The sequence below is a fragment of the Hippopotamus amphibius genome, chromosome 10 (assembly GCF_030028045.1).
Source record: "Hippopotamus amphibius kiboko isolate mHipAmp2 chromosome 10, mHipAmp2.hap2, whole genome shotgun sequence".
NCBI classification, from domain to species: domain Eukaryota; kingdom Metazoa; phylum Chordata; class Mammalia; order Artiodactyla; family Hippopotamidae; genus Hippopotamus; species Hippopotamus amphibius.
In genome coordinates, this window is record NC_080195.1 from 51406766 (window position 1) to 51427815 (window position 21050).

A 21050-nucleotide genomic window follows, 5' to 3' on the forward strand; every position below is an offset into this window, starting at 1 on the left:
ACCAAATAGACCTTACAGACATATACAGAACATTCCACCCAACAACACCAGGATACACATTCTTCTCACGCATACAGAACATTCTCTAGGTTAGGTCATATGTTAGGACACAAAGCATGAAGACTGAAATCATATCTAGTACCTTTTCTGACCACCATGGTATTAAATTAGAAATCAATCACAGGAGAAAAACTGAAAAATTCACAAATAATTGGAAATTAACACAATCCTGAACAACCAATGGATCAAAGAAGAAATCAAAAGGGAAATCATACAGTATTGTGAGACAAATGAAGATGAAAACAAAACATACAGGATGCAGGGAAAACAGTTCTAAGAGGAAAATTAATAACAATAAATACCTACATTTTAAAAAAAAAATCTCAAATAATAACCTAACTTTACAACTCAAGGAATTAGAAAAAGAATAAACTAAGCCCAAAGTTAGCAAAAGAAAAGAAATAATAAAGATCAAGGTGGAAATAGACATAAGAAAGAAAATAGAAAAAAAAATCAATGAAACTAAGACATGGCTCTTCAAAAGGATGAACAAAATTGACAAACCTTTAGCTAGACTAACCAAGAAAAAAGAGAGAGGACTCAAATAAGTTAAAAAGGAGACATTACACTTGACCCCACAGAAATACAAGAATAATAAGAGGCTACTATGAACAAGTATACATCATAAAATTGGATAATCTAAAAGAAATGGATAAATTCCTAGAAACGTAAAATGTACCCAGAATGAATCATGAAGAAACAGAAAATCTGAACAGACTAACAATTGCTAAGGAGATTGAAGCAATAACCAAAAACCTCCCAACAAAGAAAAGCCCAGGACCAGATGGTTTCACTGGTGAATTCCACCAAACATTTAAAGAATTAATGCCAAAATTTCTCAAATCTTCTAAAAATTGAAGAGGAAGGAACTACCCTCAAATTCAGTTTTGGTACCAGGCATTATCCTAATACCAAAAATTACAAGAAAAGAAAACTACAGGACAATAATCTCTGAGGAACATAAATGCAAAAATTCTTAACAAAATGCTAGCAAATTGAAAGCAACAGCATACTAAACTAATCAGACACAATGATTAAATACAGTTAATCCCTGGGTGCAAGAATGGTTCAACATACACAAATTAATAAATGTGATACATCACCTTAACAAAATGAAGGATAAAAATCATATGATCTTCTAAAAGATGCAGAAAATCCATGTGACAAAATGCAATATGCTTTCATGGTAAAAGATCTCAACAAGTTGGATATAGAAGGAACATACCTTAACATAATAAAGGCTATCTATGACAAGCCAACAACTACCATCATACTGAATGGTGAAAAGCTGAAAACTTTTTCCTCTAAAATCAGGAACAAGACAAGGATGCCCACTCTCACCAATTCTATCTAACATAGTATTAGAATTTCTAGCCACAGCAATCAGACAAGAAAAAGAAATAAAAGGCATCCAAAATGGAAGGGAAGAAACAAAATTGCCTCTTTTTGCATAAGACATGATAATAATCTGTAGAAAACCCTAAAGATACCACGAAAAATCACTAGAACAAATAAATGAATTCAGTAAAGTTGCAGGATACAAAAATCAACATACAAAAATCTGTCGAATTTCTATATACTAACACCAAAATATCAGAAAGAGCAATAAAGAATACAATCTCATTTACAACAACAACAAAACAACAAAAAACTTAGGAATAAATTTAACCAAGAAGGTGAAAGACTTATACAATAAAAAAATACAAGATATTGAGACTTCCTTGGCTATCCAGTGGTTAAGACTCTGAGCTTCCAACGCAGGGAGTGTGGGTTCAATCACTGGTTGGGGAACTAAGATCCCATATGCTGTGTAGTGTGACCAAAAAAATAATAAAAATAATAATTATATCATAATAAGAATAAAAATACAAGATGTTGATGAAAGAAATTGAAAAGACATAAACAAATGGAAAGATATCCTGTGTTCATGGATTGGAAGAATTAATATTGTTAAGATGTCTATACTATCCAAAGTCATGTATGTATTCATTGCAATCCCTATCAAAATTCCAGAGACAATTTTTACATAAATAGAAAAAAACTCTAAAATTTGTATAGAACCATAAAAGACCCTGAGTAGCCAAAGAAATCCTGAGAAAGAAGAACAAAGCTGGAGGCATCACACTTCTCTATTTTAAACTACATTACAAAGCTACAATAACCAAAACAGTATGATACTGGTGCAGAAACAGACACAGAGACCAATGAAACAGAATCAAGAGCCTAGAAATAAGCCCACATACATACAGTCACCTAATATTTGACAAGGGAGCCTAGAATACACCATGAATAAAGGACAGTATCTTCAAAAAATGATGTTGGGTGTTTTCTATTCATAGAAATAAATGTTCTCATGCAAAAGAATGAAATGGACCCCTATCTTATATCACTCACAAAAAGTAACTTGAAATGAATTAATGATATCAGTGTAAGACCTGGAACTATAAAACTCCTGGAAAAAAATATGCAAATTCTCCTTGACATTGGTTTTGACAATGATTTTTTTGGATATGTCACCAAGAGCACAAGCAATAACAGCAAAAATAAACAAGTGGCACTACAGCAAACTAAAAAGCTTCTGTACAGAAACAGAAACAATCAACAGAATGAAGAAGCAACCTACAGAACTGGAGGACATACTTGCAAACCATATAGCAGGTAAGAGGTTAGTATTCAAAATGCACCAAAGTATTCATACAACTCAAAAGCCAAAAGTGGGGGGAGGGGCAAAGGATCTGAATAGATATTTTTCAAAAGACATACAAATGGCCAATAGGTACATGAAAAGATGCTCAACATCACTAATCATCAAGAGAATGCAAATTTAAACCACAATGAGATATCATCTCACATCTGTCAGAATGACTGTCATCAGAGATAAGAGACAAAAAGCATTGGTGAGGATGTGGAGAAAAGGGAATCTTTGTGCACGGTCGCTGGAAATGTAAATTGGTATAGCTATTATGGAAAACAGTATGGAGGTTCCTCAAAAGATAAAAAACAGAGATAACATACAATCCAGCAATTCCACATCTGGGTGTATATATACTAAAGAAATGAAACCACTCTCTCAAAGAGATACCTGTATCCTCATGCTCATTTCAGCATTATTCACAACAGCCAAGACATGGAAACAAACTATGTGTCTATCAACAGATGAATGGATAAAGAAAACATTACATATATATATATATATATGTTGTATAAACATATGTACATATATACATATATATTTATATATATATGTGATGCATGTATACACACACACACACACACACACACACAAAATGGAATATCATTCAGCCACAAGAAAGAAGGAAATCCTGCCATTTGCAATAACATGAATGGACTTTGTTGGCATTATGCTAAGTGACATGAGTCAGACAGAAAAAGAAAAATACTGTATGTTATCACTTATAAAACTCTAATAAAGTTGAACTTGTAGAAACTAAGAGTAGAATGGTCATTACCAGGGTCTGGGGAGGTAGAGGAATTGGGGAGATGTTGATCAAAAGGTACAAACTTGCAGTTAGAAGATGAATAAGTTCTAGAGATCTAATGTATAACATTGTCATTATAGTTAAAAATATTGTATTATATACTTCAAAGTTGTAAAGAAACTAGATCTCAAATGTTCTCACCACAAAAATGAAAAGATAATTACAGGATATGATGGAGGTGTGCTGGAGGAGGTCATCAAGAAGATGAGACCACTGGTTTATCCAGGCAATTGGAGGCTGCATACACCGCCACCCCTGTCCTTGGAATGTAAGGTCCACCTACGATTCCCATACTAATATCCATTTCAAAGATGAGCTTTGAGAGAATAATGTATTGTTGAGATCATCCAGACTAAATACAGGAATGAATCCAGTTAAGGCCTCTATGTAAACTTTCAGGATTCTGGTGGGCCAGAGTGGCCATCTATTCATCTTGCAGCCTTCCAAAACAAACCTTGTGTGTAAGTTGCCTTGCTGATTAAAACTGCCACCTAGCAATCTGGACTGGTCTGCCTCTTTCTTTGGCCTCTCCTTGCCCTCCATGTATGGAGCCCAGTTTTGGATTTCACCTGTGGAGCTCCTAAGGTTGGGAATAAACAAGAAGTTACCTAATACTACATTGTAATCATGCTGCAATACATAAACATATCAAACATACTGTATACCTCAAATTTATACAATGTTATATGTCGATCATATCTCAATAAAAAAAGAATAAGAGATTCTGCTTTACCTTCATTTATTCCTTCCCCAACACTTTCTTTACATAGATTTACATTTCTGACATATTTTCTTTCTCCCTAAAACACTTCTTTTTAACATTTTTAGGTGCAGCTCTGCTGGCAATGAATTCTCTAATTTTTTGTTTGTTTGATGAACTCTTTATTTCTACTTACTTTTTTCCCCAAATTTTATTTCTTTCTAAAAATTTTTAATTATTTTCTTATTTTTTCATTGTGATAAAATACACATAACATAAAATTTACCATTTTAACCATTATTAAGTATACAGTTCTGTGGCGTGAAGTACAATCACATTGTTAGGAACCGTCACCACCATCCATCTTCAGAGTTTTTTTGTTCTTCCCCAACTGAAACTCTGTACCAATTAAGCAATAACTACCCATTATGCTCTTCATTCTCAGCCCTGAAAATCACCATTCTAGTTTCTGTCTTAATGAATTTCACTACTCAAAGAATTTTGTATAATGACGATATATGTCCTTGGGGACTGGATTCTTTCACTTATAATGTCTTTAAAGTCAATTCATGTTGTAGCATGTACCAAAATTTCCTTTCCTTTTGAGCATGAATAATATTCCACCATGCATATGTACTACTTATTGGTTATCCATCCACATTTTAAATTTTTTTTAATAATAGCTTTCCTACTGAGTGTGAAGTGGTATTTCATTGCGGTTTTGATTTGCATTTCCCTAATATTGAGCATATTTTCATGTTTAATGGCCTTTTGTATATCTTCTTTGGAGAAATGTCTATTCAAGTCCTTTGCCCATTTTTAAACTGGGTGTAGTTTCTTGCTATTAAGTTGTAAGAGTTCTTTCCATATCCTGATATCAATACCTTATCAAATATATGATTTGTCAATATTTTCTCCCATTCCATGGGTTGCCTTTTCACTCTCTTCATAGTGTCCTTTGATGCACAAAAGTTTTAATATTGAAGAAGTCTAATGTATCCATTTTTTTCTTTGGTTGCCTGTACTTTGAACATCATATCCAATAATCATTGCTAAATCCAATGTCATGAACTTTTCCTTCATTTTTTTCTAAGAGTTTTATAGGTTTAGCTTTTAGGTCTTTGATCCATATTGAGTTAGTTTTTGTATATGGTATAAGGTAAGATTCCAACTCCATTATTTTGCATGTGGATACCCAGTTTTCCCAGCACCACCTGTTGAGAGGACTGTCCTTTTCCAATGGTATTGGCACTCTTGTCAAAAATCATTTGACCATGTATTCAAGGGTTTATTTCTGGGCTCTCTATTCTATTCCACTGGTCTATATGTCTGTCTTTGTGCTATTACCACACTGCTTTAATGACTATAGCTTTGTAATAAGTTTCAAAATCAGGAAGTCTGAGACCTCCAACCCTGTTCTCTTTCAAGATTGTTGTAGATATTTGGAGTCCCTGGAAATTCCATATGAAATTTAAGATGAATTTTTCTCTTTCTGAAAAAAATATCATTGGGTTGATAGGGATTACATTGAATCTGTAGATCACCTTGGGTAGTACTGACATCTTAACAATATTAAACCTTCTAACCCATGAAAACAGGATTTCTTTCAGTTTATTTAGGTCTTCTTAAGTATATTTCTGAAATATTTTGTAGTTTTCAGTGTACAAGTCTTTTGTCTCCTTGGTTAAATTTATTCCTAAATATTTTATTTTTTGATACTGCTGTAATTCAAATTGTTTTCTTAATTTCTTTTTCAGATTTTTCATTGTTAGTATATAGAAACAACTGATTTTTTGGTGTTGATTTTGTATCTTGCAGCTCTGCTGAATTTATTTATTAATTTTAACATTTCTTTTTAATTTTCAGGGTTTCTACTTCACTTGTAAAAAATAATTTCCTAGATATAGAATTATATGTTGCCGGCTTTTCCTTTCAACACTTTATATGTTTCACTCCACTCTCTTCTTGCTTACATGGTTTCTAAAGAAAGTACACTGTAATTCTCATTCTTGTTCCTCTAATAGTAAGGCAGTTTCCTTCCTCTGGCTTCCTTCAAGATTTTCTCTATGTATTTGCTTATTTACAGTGAATATTACATGCCTTATGCAGTTTTCTTTTTTGTATTTATCCTGTTTTGTGTTCTCTGAGATTCCCTGATCTGTGATTTGGTGTCTGTTATTAATTCTGAAAAGTTCTCAGCCATAGTTTACTTAAAATATAATTCTTCTGTTCTCATTCTTTCTTCTCTTTCTGGTAGTGCAGTAACATTTACTTTACACCTTCTGAAATTGTCACACAGTTCTTGGATGCTCTACTATGCTTTTTCTTCAATTATGTTCTCTCTTTACTCTTTAATTTCTATTGACCTACCTTCAAATTCAATGATTCTATCCTTGCCTGAGTCCAGTCTATTGATAAGCTCATAAAAGGTATTCTTCTTTTCTGTACAGTATTTTTTATTTCTGGCATTTCCTTTTGACTATTTCTTTATGTTTAAATCTCCCTGCTTAGATTAGCCATTTTATATATTGCTAACTTTTAGACATGTTGTCTAATGTTTACATTAGAGCTCTTAGCATATTAATCATAGTTATTTTTAATTCCTTGTCCAGTAATTTCATAATCTGTGTCATAGCTGAGTCTGGTTATGATGTTTGCTTTATCTGTTTAGATTGCATCTCTTATTGCTGTTTAGATTGCTTGTCTTATTGTTTTTGGAATACCCTACAATTTTTTGTTGAAAGTCAGACATGAAAGTTTGGGGGCTCCCCTAACACTTTGGCCCCCAGGAGTTTGATATTTTCATGCTAATCACACATTCAGCATCCAATGATTTGGGGAAAAAAATTACCACTTGAGTGTTCCTACCAGCTCATGGCTCCTGCAGCTTCTAAAATACCTGTAACTCTCTAGATTAGCTGTTCTCTCCAGATTTGGGGGTGGAGGTATGCCCTGAAACCTCATTTCTATGATAGGTTCAGGAAAAGTTGTTAATTTTAGGTTTGACCAACATTTTACTTCCATAAGGGTGGGAGTGACAACTTTCAAACTCTTTATATGCAGAAGTTGAAATCAGATAGGCCATAAAACAAGCCTCAATACATTTAAAAGGATTGAAATCATATAAATTATGTTCTCTGGTCACAATGGAATAAAGTTAGAAATCAGTAACAAAGAAATTTGGGAAATTCACAAATATGTGGAAGTTAAAAAGCATATCCCTAAATAAGCAATACATCAAAGACGTCACAAGGGAAACTTTAAAATAATTTTAGATGAATAAAAATGATGACACAACATAATAAAACCTAAAGGATACAGCTAAAGCAGTTCTTAGATGGAAAGTAAGAGCTGTAAGCATCTATACAAAAAAAAAAAACCCCAATTCAATTCAATAACCTAAAATTGCACTATAAGAAACAACAAAAGCAGAGCAAACTAAACCTAAACAATCAGAAGAAAGGAAGTGAAATGAGTTGACATAACTAAAATGGAGACTAAAACAACAATAAAGAAAATCAATGAAACCAAAAGTTGGTTCTTTAAAAAAAAATTCATCAAAATTTACAAACATTTAGCTAGATCAACCATAAACAAAAAGAACACACAAATAATTAAAATCAGGAAGTAAAAAATGGGACAGACTACAAATCTTACAAAAATAAACATTATAAGGGGATACTATAAACAATTACACGCCAACAAATTAGATAATATAGGTAAAATGAACAAATTCCTAGGAAGACATAAGCTACTGAAATTAATTAGAAAAGAAATTTAAAAATCTGAATAGTGCTTTAAAGAGATTGATTTAGTAATCAAATAACTACTCAGGATGAAAAGCCCAGATGGCTTCATTGGTGAATTCTACCAAAAAGTTAAGATTAATTCCTATTCTTCATTAACTCTCTTAAAAATCAGATGAGAAAATACTTTCCAATTTATTCTATTAGGCCAGTGCTACCCTGATACCAGAAATAGACAAGGATATTACAAGGAAAGAAAACTAAAGACCAATAATTTATTAATATAGACACAAAAATCTTCAGCAAAGCATATGCAAACTGAATCCATCAACATCTAAAAAGGGTCATTTATCATGACCCCATGAGATTTATTCCAGGAATGTAACACTGGTTTAACATCAAAAAAATCAATTAATGTAATATACCATACCATATCAATAGAATAAAGAACAAAAATCACTTGGTCATCTCAATAGGTGCAGAAAAAGTATTTGAGAAAATTTTGTACACCTTCATGATAAAAACTCTCAATAAATTAACAACAGAAAGAAATTTCTTCAATCTGATAAAGGGCATATACAAAAAAAACCACTGCTAATGTCATACTAGTGAAAAGATGAATGCTTTCCTTCTAAGATCAAGAATGAGACAAATATGTACTAGAGGTTTTATCTATGGCAATTAAACAAGAGAAATAAAGGACACCCAGATTGGAAAGGAAGAACTAAAACTACTCGTAGATAACATACATACAGGCATACCCTACTTTACTGTGCTTTGCTTTATTGTGCTTCTCAGATACTGAGCTTTTTTACAAATGTAAGGTTTATGGCAACTCAGCATTGTCAGATGATGGTTAGCATTTTTAGCAATAAAGTATTCTTCAGTTAAGGCATGTACATTTTTTTTTAGACATAATGCTATTGCATACTTAATAGGCAACAGTAGAGTGTAAACATAACTTTCATATCCACTGGGAAACAAAAAAATTCATGTGATACTTTCTTGCAATATTTGCTTTATTGCAATGGTCTGGAACTGAACCCACAATATCTCCAAGGTATGTCTGTACACAATCCTAAGAAATATACAGAAAAGTTATTACAACTAATAAAGGAGTTCATTAAGGCTGCAGGTAACAAGATCAATGTACAAAAATCAATTATGTTTCTCCATATACTAGCAAAGCACTATCCAAAAATTAAATTAAGAAAATAATTCCATTTATGGTAGCATCTAAAGTAATAAAATAGTCAGGAACAAATTGAACAAAAGAAGTACAAAACTTGTATTCTAAGAACTATGAACATAATGAAAAAAATTAAAGACCTAATAAATGGAAAGACATCTCATGCCCATAGAGCAAAAGACTTAATATTGTTAAGGTGGTAATACTCCCCAAATTCAGAATCAATGCAATCCCTATCAAAATCCCAGCTGCTTTTTTATAGAAATAGACAAGATGATCCAAAGATTTATATGGATATTTAAGAGACCCAGAATATCAAAAAAATCTTAAAAAATAAGAATAAAGTTGGAAGACTCAAACTTCAAAATGTATAAAAAGCTACAGTAATCAAAACGAGGTACTAGAATAGGGTAGACATATAGCTAATAGGAACAGAATTAAGATTCTAGAAATAAATCCTCACATATTTAGTCAACTGATTTTCAACAAAGATATCAAGACAATTTAATAGAGACAGATTTTTTTCCTAAAATGGTGCTATAATAACTGAATATCCACATGTAAAAGGATGTAGATCCTGTCCTTACACCATATAAAAAAATTTACTCAAAATGAATCACAGCTTAAATTTAAAAGCTAAAACTATAAAACTAATAGAAGAAAACAGTCACAGTAAAAAGAGTCACACAAATTTTCTGATTTCCCAGTGTGTATAAAAGCTATGTTTACACTATACTGTAGTCTATTAACTGTGCAATAGCATTATGTCTTTAAAAAAATCAATGTGCATACCTTAATTAAAAATACTTTATTGCTAAAAAGTGCTAACCATCATCTGAGCCTTCAGTGAGTCATAATCTTTTTGCTGGTGGAGGACTTGAAATATTGCAAAAATTACCAAAAAAGTGACACAGAGACACTAAGTGAGCAAATCCTATTGGAAAAATGGTGCTGATAGACTTGAAGACACAGGGTTGCCACAAACCTTCAATTTATAAAAAAAAGAATATCTGCAAAGCAAAAAAAAATAAGGCATAACTATATTTAATTCATAGAAATGTATATTATTAAAAGAAAAAAGGCAAATTTGCTATCTGATAATATTGAGAGATGAAATTTAAATTGATTAATGTATTCTCTAACAAGAAAAGGAACATCTTAAAAATAACTATTATGTTAAAACATAAATCTATCTTTAATATAAAAATGAATCAAAAAATTGTAAAGGGTGGAGATTGTCAAATTAGGCAAAAAAGCAATACCCAACTACATGCTGCCTACAAGAACACACTAAATATGAAGACACAAATAAGTTAGAATAAAAGAGATGGAAAAAGATGCACCATGCTAAGACTAATCAAAAGAAAGCTTTAGTGGCTATATCCATATCAGACAAAGTAAATTTCAATCAAAGAATATTACCAGAGATAAAGAAGGTCATTTCATAATGTTAAAAGAGTCAACTCAACAAAAGAACATAATACTCCTAATTATTCATACAGCTAAAAACAGAGCTTCAAAATGCATGAAATAATACAAAACTGAGAGAACTGCAAGGATAAATAGGTCAATCTAAAATGATAATGGGAGATTTCAATACCGCTGTCTCACTAATAGATAGAAGTAAATAAAAAATCAGTACAAATATAGATTTGAATAACATTCTCAATCAATTTTACCTAATTAATATTTACATATAAATCCACCCAATAATAGCAGAATACACATTCATTTCAAATGCTTATTTAACACTTATCATGATAGACCACAGACAGGGCCATAAAACAAGCTTTAATTAATTTAAAAGGATTCAGGACATATAAAGTATATTGTCTGACCACAATGGAATTAAATTAGAAATCAATAGCAGAAAGATCTCTAGAAAAGTCTCTAATATTCAGAAACTAAATAAAACACTTATAAATAACCCATAGGTAAAGAAATGAAATCAAGCAGAAATTAGAAAACATTTTAAGCTGAATGGAAGGAAAACATATGTTAAAATTTAGGGATGGAGAATTACAATTCTGTCAAGATGGAATAGCCCTATTCCTCCCAGTTTCTGTCTTTTGCAACTTAAAAAAAAAGAAATCCTGGAGATAACATTGTAAACAAGCAAAAGGAAACTCTGATGTAGAAAGAAGGAGAAATGCTTAGGCATCTCAGGAACTGAGGAATGACACAGCAGTTGAGTTCCTTGAGTTTCCTTGTTGTGTCCCATATATCCTGGACAGGACACTGCAGAAATTTCCAACCCAGTACCACCAACTAGGACAGGCAAAAAATAAAGACAAAAACAAAAAACAATCCAAGAAAAGGCTGTTCTCCCAGTCAAAGGACTGAGAAGAGGGTAGGCTAAAAGCAACTTGTGGCATTACCCACCCTATTCTAGCCAAACAACATTGAGAAAAACATACTCTCCTCCTTCCCACTCCATGTAATTCAATGGGGCTGACTGAGGAGCTGATCTACCTCATCTCACTCCCACCCTACAGAGAACACACGTCAAATCCCCCAGCAGGTGGCATTTAAGGGCACAAGCAGGTTGCTAATCACCCATCCCCTGCCTGGAAGAAGCAGGTAGCACTTTGTTCCACTGCACTGCTCAGTGCACTAAGCAAGATGCTGATCTCCCATCTCCATACAAGCGGAGGCAGGTGGCAGCAATCCAATTCTGACAGAGTAGTATTAGTGAGTCTAAATTAGCAGTTGATCTTCCATCCCCTTACCAGTATGAGGAAGAGTTGTTCTAATTCCCCCATCAAAGTAGCATCAGTGGAGTCCAGTGGCAACAAGACAGAATGACGTAGTATAAGGTGGGGCTAGTCATCATTAGGTTTCACTCACATCCTCCTAGCACTCCAGGTCATCAAGGTGGTCATTCAGAAGCAGAATCCTCACTTCCACTTGACATCAGCAAGACTGAACAAGGTGGGTGAGGCAGGCCTAGACAGCAACCACATTATATCAGAGAAACCTAGTAGGAGCTGAACCTCTATTCACATCAGCGAAGCAAAACAAGGTGGTGCAGGGAGAAGCGATTGATACTATATGCTTCCTATATGTCCTGATGTCACTGGAGCACAGTGGGAAGATGAACTTCCACTCCACCCATTTGAAATGAAGCAGTCAGTCATTACCCTCTTTTTCTGGGGGTGAGCATGTTGACAGGGCTCACAAAGAAACTGAACATGCACACCCACCTGGCACTCAAAATGCAAAGGAAGAAGTAAAACTGTCACTATTTGCAGGTGACATGATACTATATACAGAAAATCCTAAAGTCTCTACCGGAAAACTACTAGAACTAATAAATAAATTCAGTAATGTTGCAGGATACAAAATTAATATACAGAAATCTGTTACATTTCTATATACTACCATAAAGAGAAATTTTTTAAAAATCCCATTTGAAATTGCATCAAAAAGAATAACAGACCCAGGGATAAATTTACCCAAGGAGGTGAAAGACTGGTATACTGGAAACTATAAGACATTGATGGAAGAAACTGAAAACACAAATAAATGGATAGATATACTGTACTCATGGGTGGAAGAATTAATACTGTTAAAATGTCCATACTATGCAAAGCAATCTAAAGATTCAATGCAATCCTTATCAAAATACCCATGGCATTTTTTCATAGGACTAGAACAAATAATCCTAAAATTTGTACAGAACCATAAAAGACCTCAAATAGCAAAAGCAATCTTGAGAAAGAAGAGCAAAGCAGGAGGTATCATGCTCCCTGACTGTATTACAAAGCTATAAGAAATCAAAACAATATGATACCGGCATAAAAACAGACACATAAACCAATGGAGCATAATCAAGATCCCAGAAATAAACCTATGCATATATGGTCAACTAATATTTGACAAGGAAGCCAAGAATACTCAATGGGGAAAAAGACAGTCTCTTCAATAAATGATGCTGGGACAACTGGACAGCGACATGCAAATGAATGAAGCTGGGCCACTATCTTACAATATACACAAAAATTAATTCAAAATGGATTAAGAACTTGAACAAAAGACCTAAAACCATAAAACTCCTAGAAAAAATATATAAGCAGTAAGCTCCTGCAAATCATTCTTGTCAATGATTTTTTAGACTTGACACTAAAAGCAAAAAAACAGCAAAATACAAAATTAAGTGGGACTACATCAAACTAAAAAGCTCCTATATAGCAAAGGAAACTGTCAACAAAATAAAAAAACAACCTATCATATGGGAGAAAATATTTGCAAAGCATGTCTGATAAGGGATTAATATCCAAAATATATAAAGAACTCATATGACTTAAATGCAAAAACAAACAAACAATTCAATTAAAAAATTGGTAGAGGATCTGAAAAGACATTTTTCCAAAGAAGACATACAGATGGCCAAGAGGTACCTGAAAAGGTATTCAACATCACTAATCATCAGCGTAATGCAACTCAAAATTACAGTGGGATACCACCTCACACCTGTTAAAATGGCTATCATCAGAAAGATAAGGAATAAAAAGTGTTAGCAAGGATGTAGAGAAAAGGGAATCCTTGTGCACCATTAGTGAGATTGTAAACTGGTACAGGAACTATGAAAACCAGTATGGAGGTTTGGGATTGACATGTACACACTACTATATTTAAAAGAGTTAACCAACAAGGACCTATTGTATAGCACAAGGAACTTGGCTCAATGTTCTTCAATAACCTAAACGGGGAAAGAATTTGAAAAAGAATGGATACTTGTATGTGTATAACCGAATCACTGTGTATAATTGAATCACTGTGCTGTACACCTGAAACTAACACATCATTGTTAATCAACTACACTCCAATATAAAATAAAAAAATTTGTAAAAGAATAAAATAAGTTTTAAAAAATAGAATTACCATAGAATCCAGCAATTCTACTCTGGGTATTTACCAGAAGGGCAAAGGGAAAGCTGGGACGAAGTGAGAGAGTAGCATTGACATATATACACTACCAAATGTAAAATAGATAGCTAGTGGGAAGCTGCTGCATAACATAGGGAGATCAACTTCATGACTGGTGATGACTTAGAGGGGTGGGATAGGGAGGGTCTGAAGGAGTCGCGGGAGGGAGAGGATATGGGGATATATGTATAAATACAGCTGATTCACTTTGTTGTACAGCAGAAATTGGCACAACAGTGCAACAGTGTAAAGCAATTATAATCCAATAAAGATCTTTAAAAAAACATATCTATACTCCCATGTTCACTGCAGCATTATCTACAATAGCCAAGACATGGAAACAGCCTATGTGTCCACTGATGGATGAATGGATAAATAAAATGTGGTATACACAAAGAGAGAATAAAATGTTATTCAGCCACATTAAAAGAATGAAATCTAGCCATTTGCGACAACATGGATGGACACTGAAGGCATTATGCTGACTGATATAAGTCAGACAGAGAAACAAATACTGTACAATCTCATGTAGTGAAATCTAAAAAGCAAACAAAAAAAAAAACAAAAATACTGAACACATAGATACAGAGAACAGATTGGTGGTTGCCAAAGGTGCGAGGTATGCGGTGGGCAGAATCAATGACGGTACTCAAAAGGTCAAATTTCCATTACAAAATAAATAAGATCTGAGGATGGTGATTATAGTTAATAATACTCTATTGTATATTTGAAAGTTGCTAAGAGTTGATGAGCTTAAAGTTCTCATCAGAAGAAAAAAAATTTTGTAACTATTTGTGGTGACACATTAACTAGACTTATTATGGTGATCATTTCACAATATATACAGATACTGAATCATGGTGTTGTACACCTGAACCTAAGATAATGTTATATGTCAATTACACCTCAATAAAAAAAGAAAGAAAATGATCCAACAATATACTCTATACAATAAACTCACTTCAAATACAGTGACATAAATAAATATACAGTAAAAGGATGGAAACAGATATAACATGCAAACATTAATTTGTTTTTAAAAAGTAGGAGTAGCTATACTAAGATCACATAAAGTCAGAGCAAAGAATATTACTGGAGATAAGTAAAGACATTACATAATGATAAAGGGACCAATCCATGGAAGATACAACAACCCTAAATGTGTGCACACCAAACCACAGAGTCTCAAAACACAGAAAGCAAAAACTAATGAAGTTAGAAAGAGATAAATATGCCCAAAATTAGAGCTGGAGACATTAATTCAGTCTACTCTCAGGATTCAACAAGAATTAGCAGACAAAAAATTAGCAAGAATATGGAACTCATCAATACAATCAACCAACAATATCTAGTTGACAAATATACAACATTTCACTCAATAAGAAAAGAATGCATTTTTTTCCATAGACCATAGAGTATGCACCAAGACTGATCATATCCTAGACCACAGAACAAATCTTAACAAATTTTAAAAGAACTGAAATCATAAAAGAGTCTGTTTTCTGACCATAATGGTATCAAAACTAGAAATCAATAAAAAGAAAATTTCCAAATACTTGCCAATTAATTAAGATACTTCTAAGTAATTGATGGTTCAAAGACATCTCAAAGGCAATTTTTAAAACTACGTATGATTGAATGCAAATTCAAATGCACATATCAAAATTTGTGGAATCCAGTTAAAGCCATGCTGAGAGAAGAATTAATAACACTAAATGCATACCTTAGAAAAGAGGAAGGGAATCAAATCAATAACTTAGATTCCTACTTCAAGAAACTAGAAAAAAAGAGCAAATAAGCTCAAAGAAAAGAAAGGAAAATAATAAAGATAATTCAGAAAAAATTGAAAAGAATAAAACAGAGAAAATCAATTAAACAAAAAGCTAGTTCTTCAAAAAATCAATAAAATTTATAAACCACTAGTAAGACAGACTACAAGCTATCCAAACCTAACTAAGATAAAATAGAAACCTAAAATAGTCCTATAACTAATTTTAAAAAGTGAATCTGTAATATAAAATCCTATAATCTCCAGGCCCAGTTACTCTCATTAGAAAATTCCTTCAAACATTTAAATAATTAACACCAATTTTATACAAACTATTACAGAAAACAGAAGCAGAGGGAACACTTCTCAATTCATTTTATGAAACTAGTATTACCATAATACCAAAAGCAGATAAAGACAATACGAATAAAAAATTAACTCAAAATGGAAGCTGTATTTAAATATAAAGTGTATAACTATAAAATTTTTAGAAAAAAATTAAAGAAAATAATTAAGATCCAAGGTTAGGCAAAGAGTTCTAAAAGGTGATACCAAAACTGGACTCTGAAAGATCCCGTTAAGAGAATGAAAAGACAAGTTAAAGACTGGAAGAAGACAAATATATCACTTAGATGTGGAATCTAAAATATGATACAAATGAACTTATTTACAAAACAGAGACAGACTCACAGACATAGAAAACAAACATGGTTACCAAAGGGGAAAGGAGTGAGAGGTATAAATTAGGAGTTTGAGATTAGCAGATACAAACTATTATATATAAAACAGATAAACAACAAGGTCCTACTATATAGCAAAAGGAAATATATTCTGTATCTTGTAATAAACTGCAATGGAAAAGAATATGAGAAAGTATGTGTGTATATATACATACATATATATGCATGTTATGTGTGTATACATATATGTATGTACATACATGTATATACACATGTATGTACATATATGTGTACATACATGTATATATCTGACTCACTTTGCTATATATCAGAAAGTAACACATTATAAATTAATTATACTTCAATTTTTTAATTAAAAAAACAGCAAACAAAAAAAGAAAGACTGTAAGAAAATAATTGCAAACCACATATCTGACAAAAGACTAGCATCTAGAATATACAAGAATACCACAATGAGATATCACCAGAAAATGATCAAAATGGCTATAGTAACACAAAATGCTGGTAATGATATAGAGATACAGGATCACTCATACACTGCTGGTGGGAATATAAAATGTTATAACCACTCTGGAAAATAGTTTGGGATATTCTCATAAAACTAAACATGCAACTATTGTACAACCCCTGCAACTGCACACCTGGGCATTTATATCAGAGAAATGAAAATTTATGTTGACATAAAAATATGTACACAAATATTCATAGCTGCTTTAATCATAACAGCCAAAAACTGGAAATCCAGGTGTCCTTCAATAAGTGAAAAGTTAAACAAACTGTGGTACACTCATACCATGGAATATTACGCAACAATAAAAAATTGAACTACTAATACATACAACAACTTTGATGAGTCTTCAGAGAATTACACTGAGTGAAAAAAGCCAATCTCAAAAGGTTACATAAAATATGATTCCATTTATATAACACTTTTAAAGTGGCAAAATTATTGAAACAGAGAACAAATTAGTGATTGTCAGGAGTCAAGGATGAGGGTGGAAGAACTGGAGAGACAGGATGTAGCTATAAACGGGCAACATAAGAAATCTCTGTGGTGATAGAAATGCTCTTTACCTTGAGTATATCAATGTCAATATTCTGGTTGTGGTATTGTACTATAGTTTAAGATGTTACTATTGGGGGAAATTGGATAAAGAATACATGGGATTTCTCTATATTACTTCTTAACAACTACAATTAAGTCTACAATTATCTCAAAATTAAAAGTTTATTTACAAAAACAGGATGACACTAAAACAAAATTTGGGAGAAAATTTACAGCTCTACAGGCATATATTAGAAAAGAAGAAAGTTCTCAAACCCATGACCTCAGTTTCTACCTTAAAACACTAGAAAAAGAAGATAAAATGAAACCCAAGATTAATCAAAACAAAGGCTATAAAGAAGATCAAACCAGGAATCAATGAAATAAAATATAAGAAAACAATACAGAAAAGCAATGAAACCAAAAGTTGGTTCTTATGAAAATCAGTACAGTTGATAAGCTTATAGCCAGACTAATCAGGAAAAAAAGACACAAATCACCAACATCAAGGATTTTAAAAGGAATATCAATATTTATCTCACAGACATTAAAAATATGCCAATAAATTTGAAGATGTGGGTTACTCATTCCTAAGAAAAAAATAAACTTTATTTGGTCATAAATATTTCACTTACCTCAATATTTAAGGAAATGTAATTGGTATTAATATAGCAAATAATGAACCAAAAATTAAGGATACATTCGTATAGCACCAGTTCTCGTCCCAATAGCCAAGATTTTCTGAACTGGATCAAAGGCTAATGCTGTGGGCTGGTAAGGAAAACCATGCCGAACTGTCTGAAAGAGAGAAAACAGTGAAAATAGTCATCAGGGAAATAAAAATTAAAATCACAAGATACCACTATCCAACCACAAGAATGACTAAAATAATTCTTTATTTAATTTTTAAAAAACTACTACAAAGTGTTGTTGGTAGGAGTGTAAAATGACACAAACATTTTAGAAAACTGTGTTGCAGTTCTTTAAAAACTAAACATATACCTGGCTATGACCTAGAAATTCCACTCCTATGTATGTACCCAAGAAAATGAAGAGCATATGTCCAGATAATAATTTGTATAAGTATGTCCCTAACAGCTTTATACATAACAACCTAGAAACAGTCCAGGTGACAAACAACAAGAGAATCAAAAAACGAAACTGTGGTATACGCATACAATAGAATACTACTCAACAATTAAAAGATAAAAACTAATGACAGAAGCAAAAATATGGATGATTCTTAAAAACATTATGCTAAATAAAAGAAGCAATACACAGAAGAGTACATACAGTATGATTACATTTATATTAAATTCTAAACAAGCAAAACTAACCTATGGTGAAAAAAATCAGAACAGTGGTTGACTTGAGAAGAACTGACTGGAAGGGGTATGAAGGAACTTTATTGAGTGAAAGTAATATTCTATATTTTGATAAGGTTTGAATTACATGTGTATACTTTAGTTAAAACTCAACAAATGGTACAATAAAATTTGTGACAACATAAACATATATATGAGTGTTCCAGTATAATTCTTTCAACTCCTTTGTATGTTTGAAAGCTTTCATAATAACAGAGGAAAAGAGAAAAATATATATAAAGAGTTCATAATATTATAAAAGAGATAAGACTAACATAAAAAAAGGAATATGCAATATTAGACAGGAATTAATTTCAATGTGAAATATGTTATAACTTTTCAAAAAAAATAGAGGACCCACATAGGTCAGGAAAAAAAAAAAAGGGATTCTATATCTTGTTCAGCCAGATATTTAGTACTCCAAAAACTATTTTTAATGGAAATATTTTTATAATAAAATGTTGCTCTTGTAAATATTTGAAGATGAAAAGATTAACTATAGCATGTAGTTTATCTAAAACTCATTTCCCAGAGAAAACACAGTAAGGAGTTCATTGCATAAACTCCTAACTTTCTTTTAAAGCATATATGAACATATATTCATGTGCCTAGTAACTAATATATAACCAGGTCTGTAATCTGTTTTTCTCACTTAACAGCATATCATAGAAATATTTCCACAAAAAAAATGTTTAGATATACAATACTTCAACCTATTTAAAGATTTCAGAGCTTATTATACTATGACTATACCACAATGTCTTTAACCAAGCAACTACTGTTCTACACCTCCAAAGAATTCTCAACTAAGTTGGTAAAAAAAATACTTACCAAGAAAACCCTCATGATCCTAACTGAGGTATTTTCCTCTTGATTCTGAACTGTCCTTCTTATTTTGACTTATAAACAAAATTGTTGAAAGGAAGATATTCAAAATCTTCATGTAAATCAATATGGATAACAATAATCAGAATATAGTTTCTCTCAAAAAAAAAAAAAAATAGAAGAGGTGGGAACACTTCCAACTCATTCTATGGCCAGTATTACCCGGATCCCAGAAACAAAGTCATCACAAGAAAAGAAAACCAAATATCACTAATTCTTAATTAATATATGTATAAAAATCCCCAACAAAATACTAGCAAACCAATTCCAGCAACATATAAAAAGGAAATACAATATGACTTGGTAGAATTTATCCCAGGAATGCAAGGTTGGTTTAACATCAAAAAATTAATGTAATATACTATCTCAATAGAACATAGGACAAAAATCACATGGTCACCTCAGTAGATGCAGAAAAATTATTTCAAAAAATCCAACACCCGTTCATGTTAAAAAGCACTGAACGAAAAAAAAAAAAAAAAAAGCACTGAACGAATGGAACTGTAGAGAACTTCCTCAATCTGATAAATGGTATGTACAAAAAACCTACAGCTAACATACTAATCAATGAAAGAATGAATGCTTTCCCGCTAAGATCAGGAATGAAACAAGTATGTTCTTTTCTGCCACTTCTACGTCCTATCCAGGGCAATTAGGCAAGAAAAAAAGGCATCCATATTTTTAAAAAAAGAACTAAAACTATCTGTAGATGACATGATCTTGTGTATATAAGCCTAAGAAATACACTGAAAAATTATTAGAACTAATAAAGTTAAGCAAGATTGCAAAATTAACGTACAAATCAATTATATTTCTGTATACTAGCAATGTACTATCCAAAAATGAAATTAAGAGAACAATTTCATTTACTATAGCAACCAAAGGATTAAAATACTCAGTAATAAAATGAGCAAATGAAATACAAAACTTATATGCTAAAAACTACAAAACATTGTTGAAAAAATTTAAGACAACCTAAATAAAAGGAAAGGCTTCTTATATCCATGGATTAAAATACTTAATATTGTTAAGGTGGCAATATACCCCAGATTTATCTTCAGAATCAATGCAATCCCTAATAAAACCCCAGCTGGCTTTTTTTTTTTTTGCAGAAATTGACAAGTTGACCCTAATACTCATATGGGTATGCAAGAGACCCAGAA

At 32.1% G+C, this 21050-nt stretch overlaps 1 protein-coding gene across 2 annotated transcripts in view; it reads right to left on the bottom strand.

Annotated features, from left to right (window-relative positions):
- Nucleotides 1-21050, bottom strand: part of STXBP5L (syntaxin binding protein 5L) — a 387479-nt gene that overhangs the window by 323869 nt on the left and 42560 nt on the right. For both annotated transcript variants that reach the window (XM_057697539.1, XM_057697540.1), the window contains exon 2: nucleotides 18339-18436. In XM_057697539.1, coding sequence (XP_057553522.1) covers nucleotides 18339-18436 — 98 coding nt within the window. The remainder of the gene's footprint in view (nucleotides 1-18338; nucleotides 18437-21050) is intronic.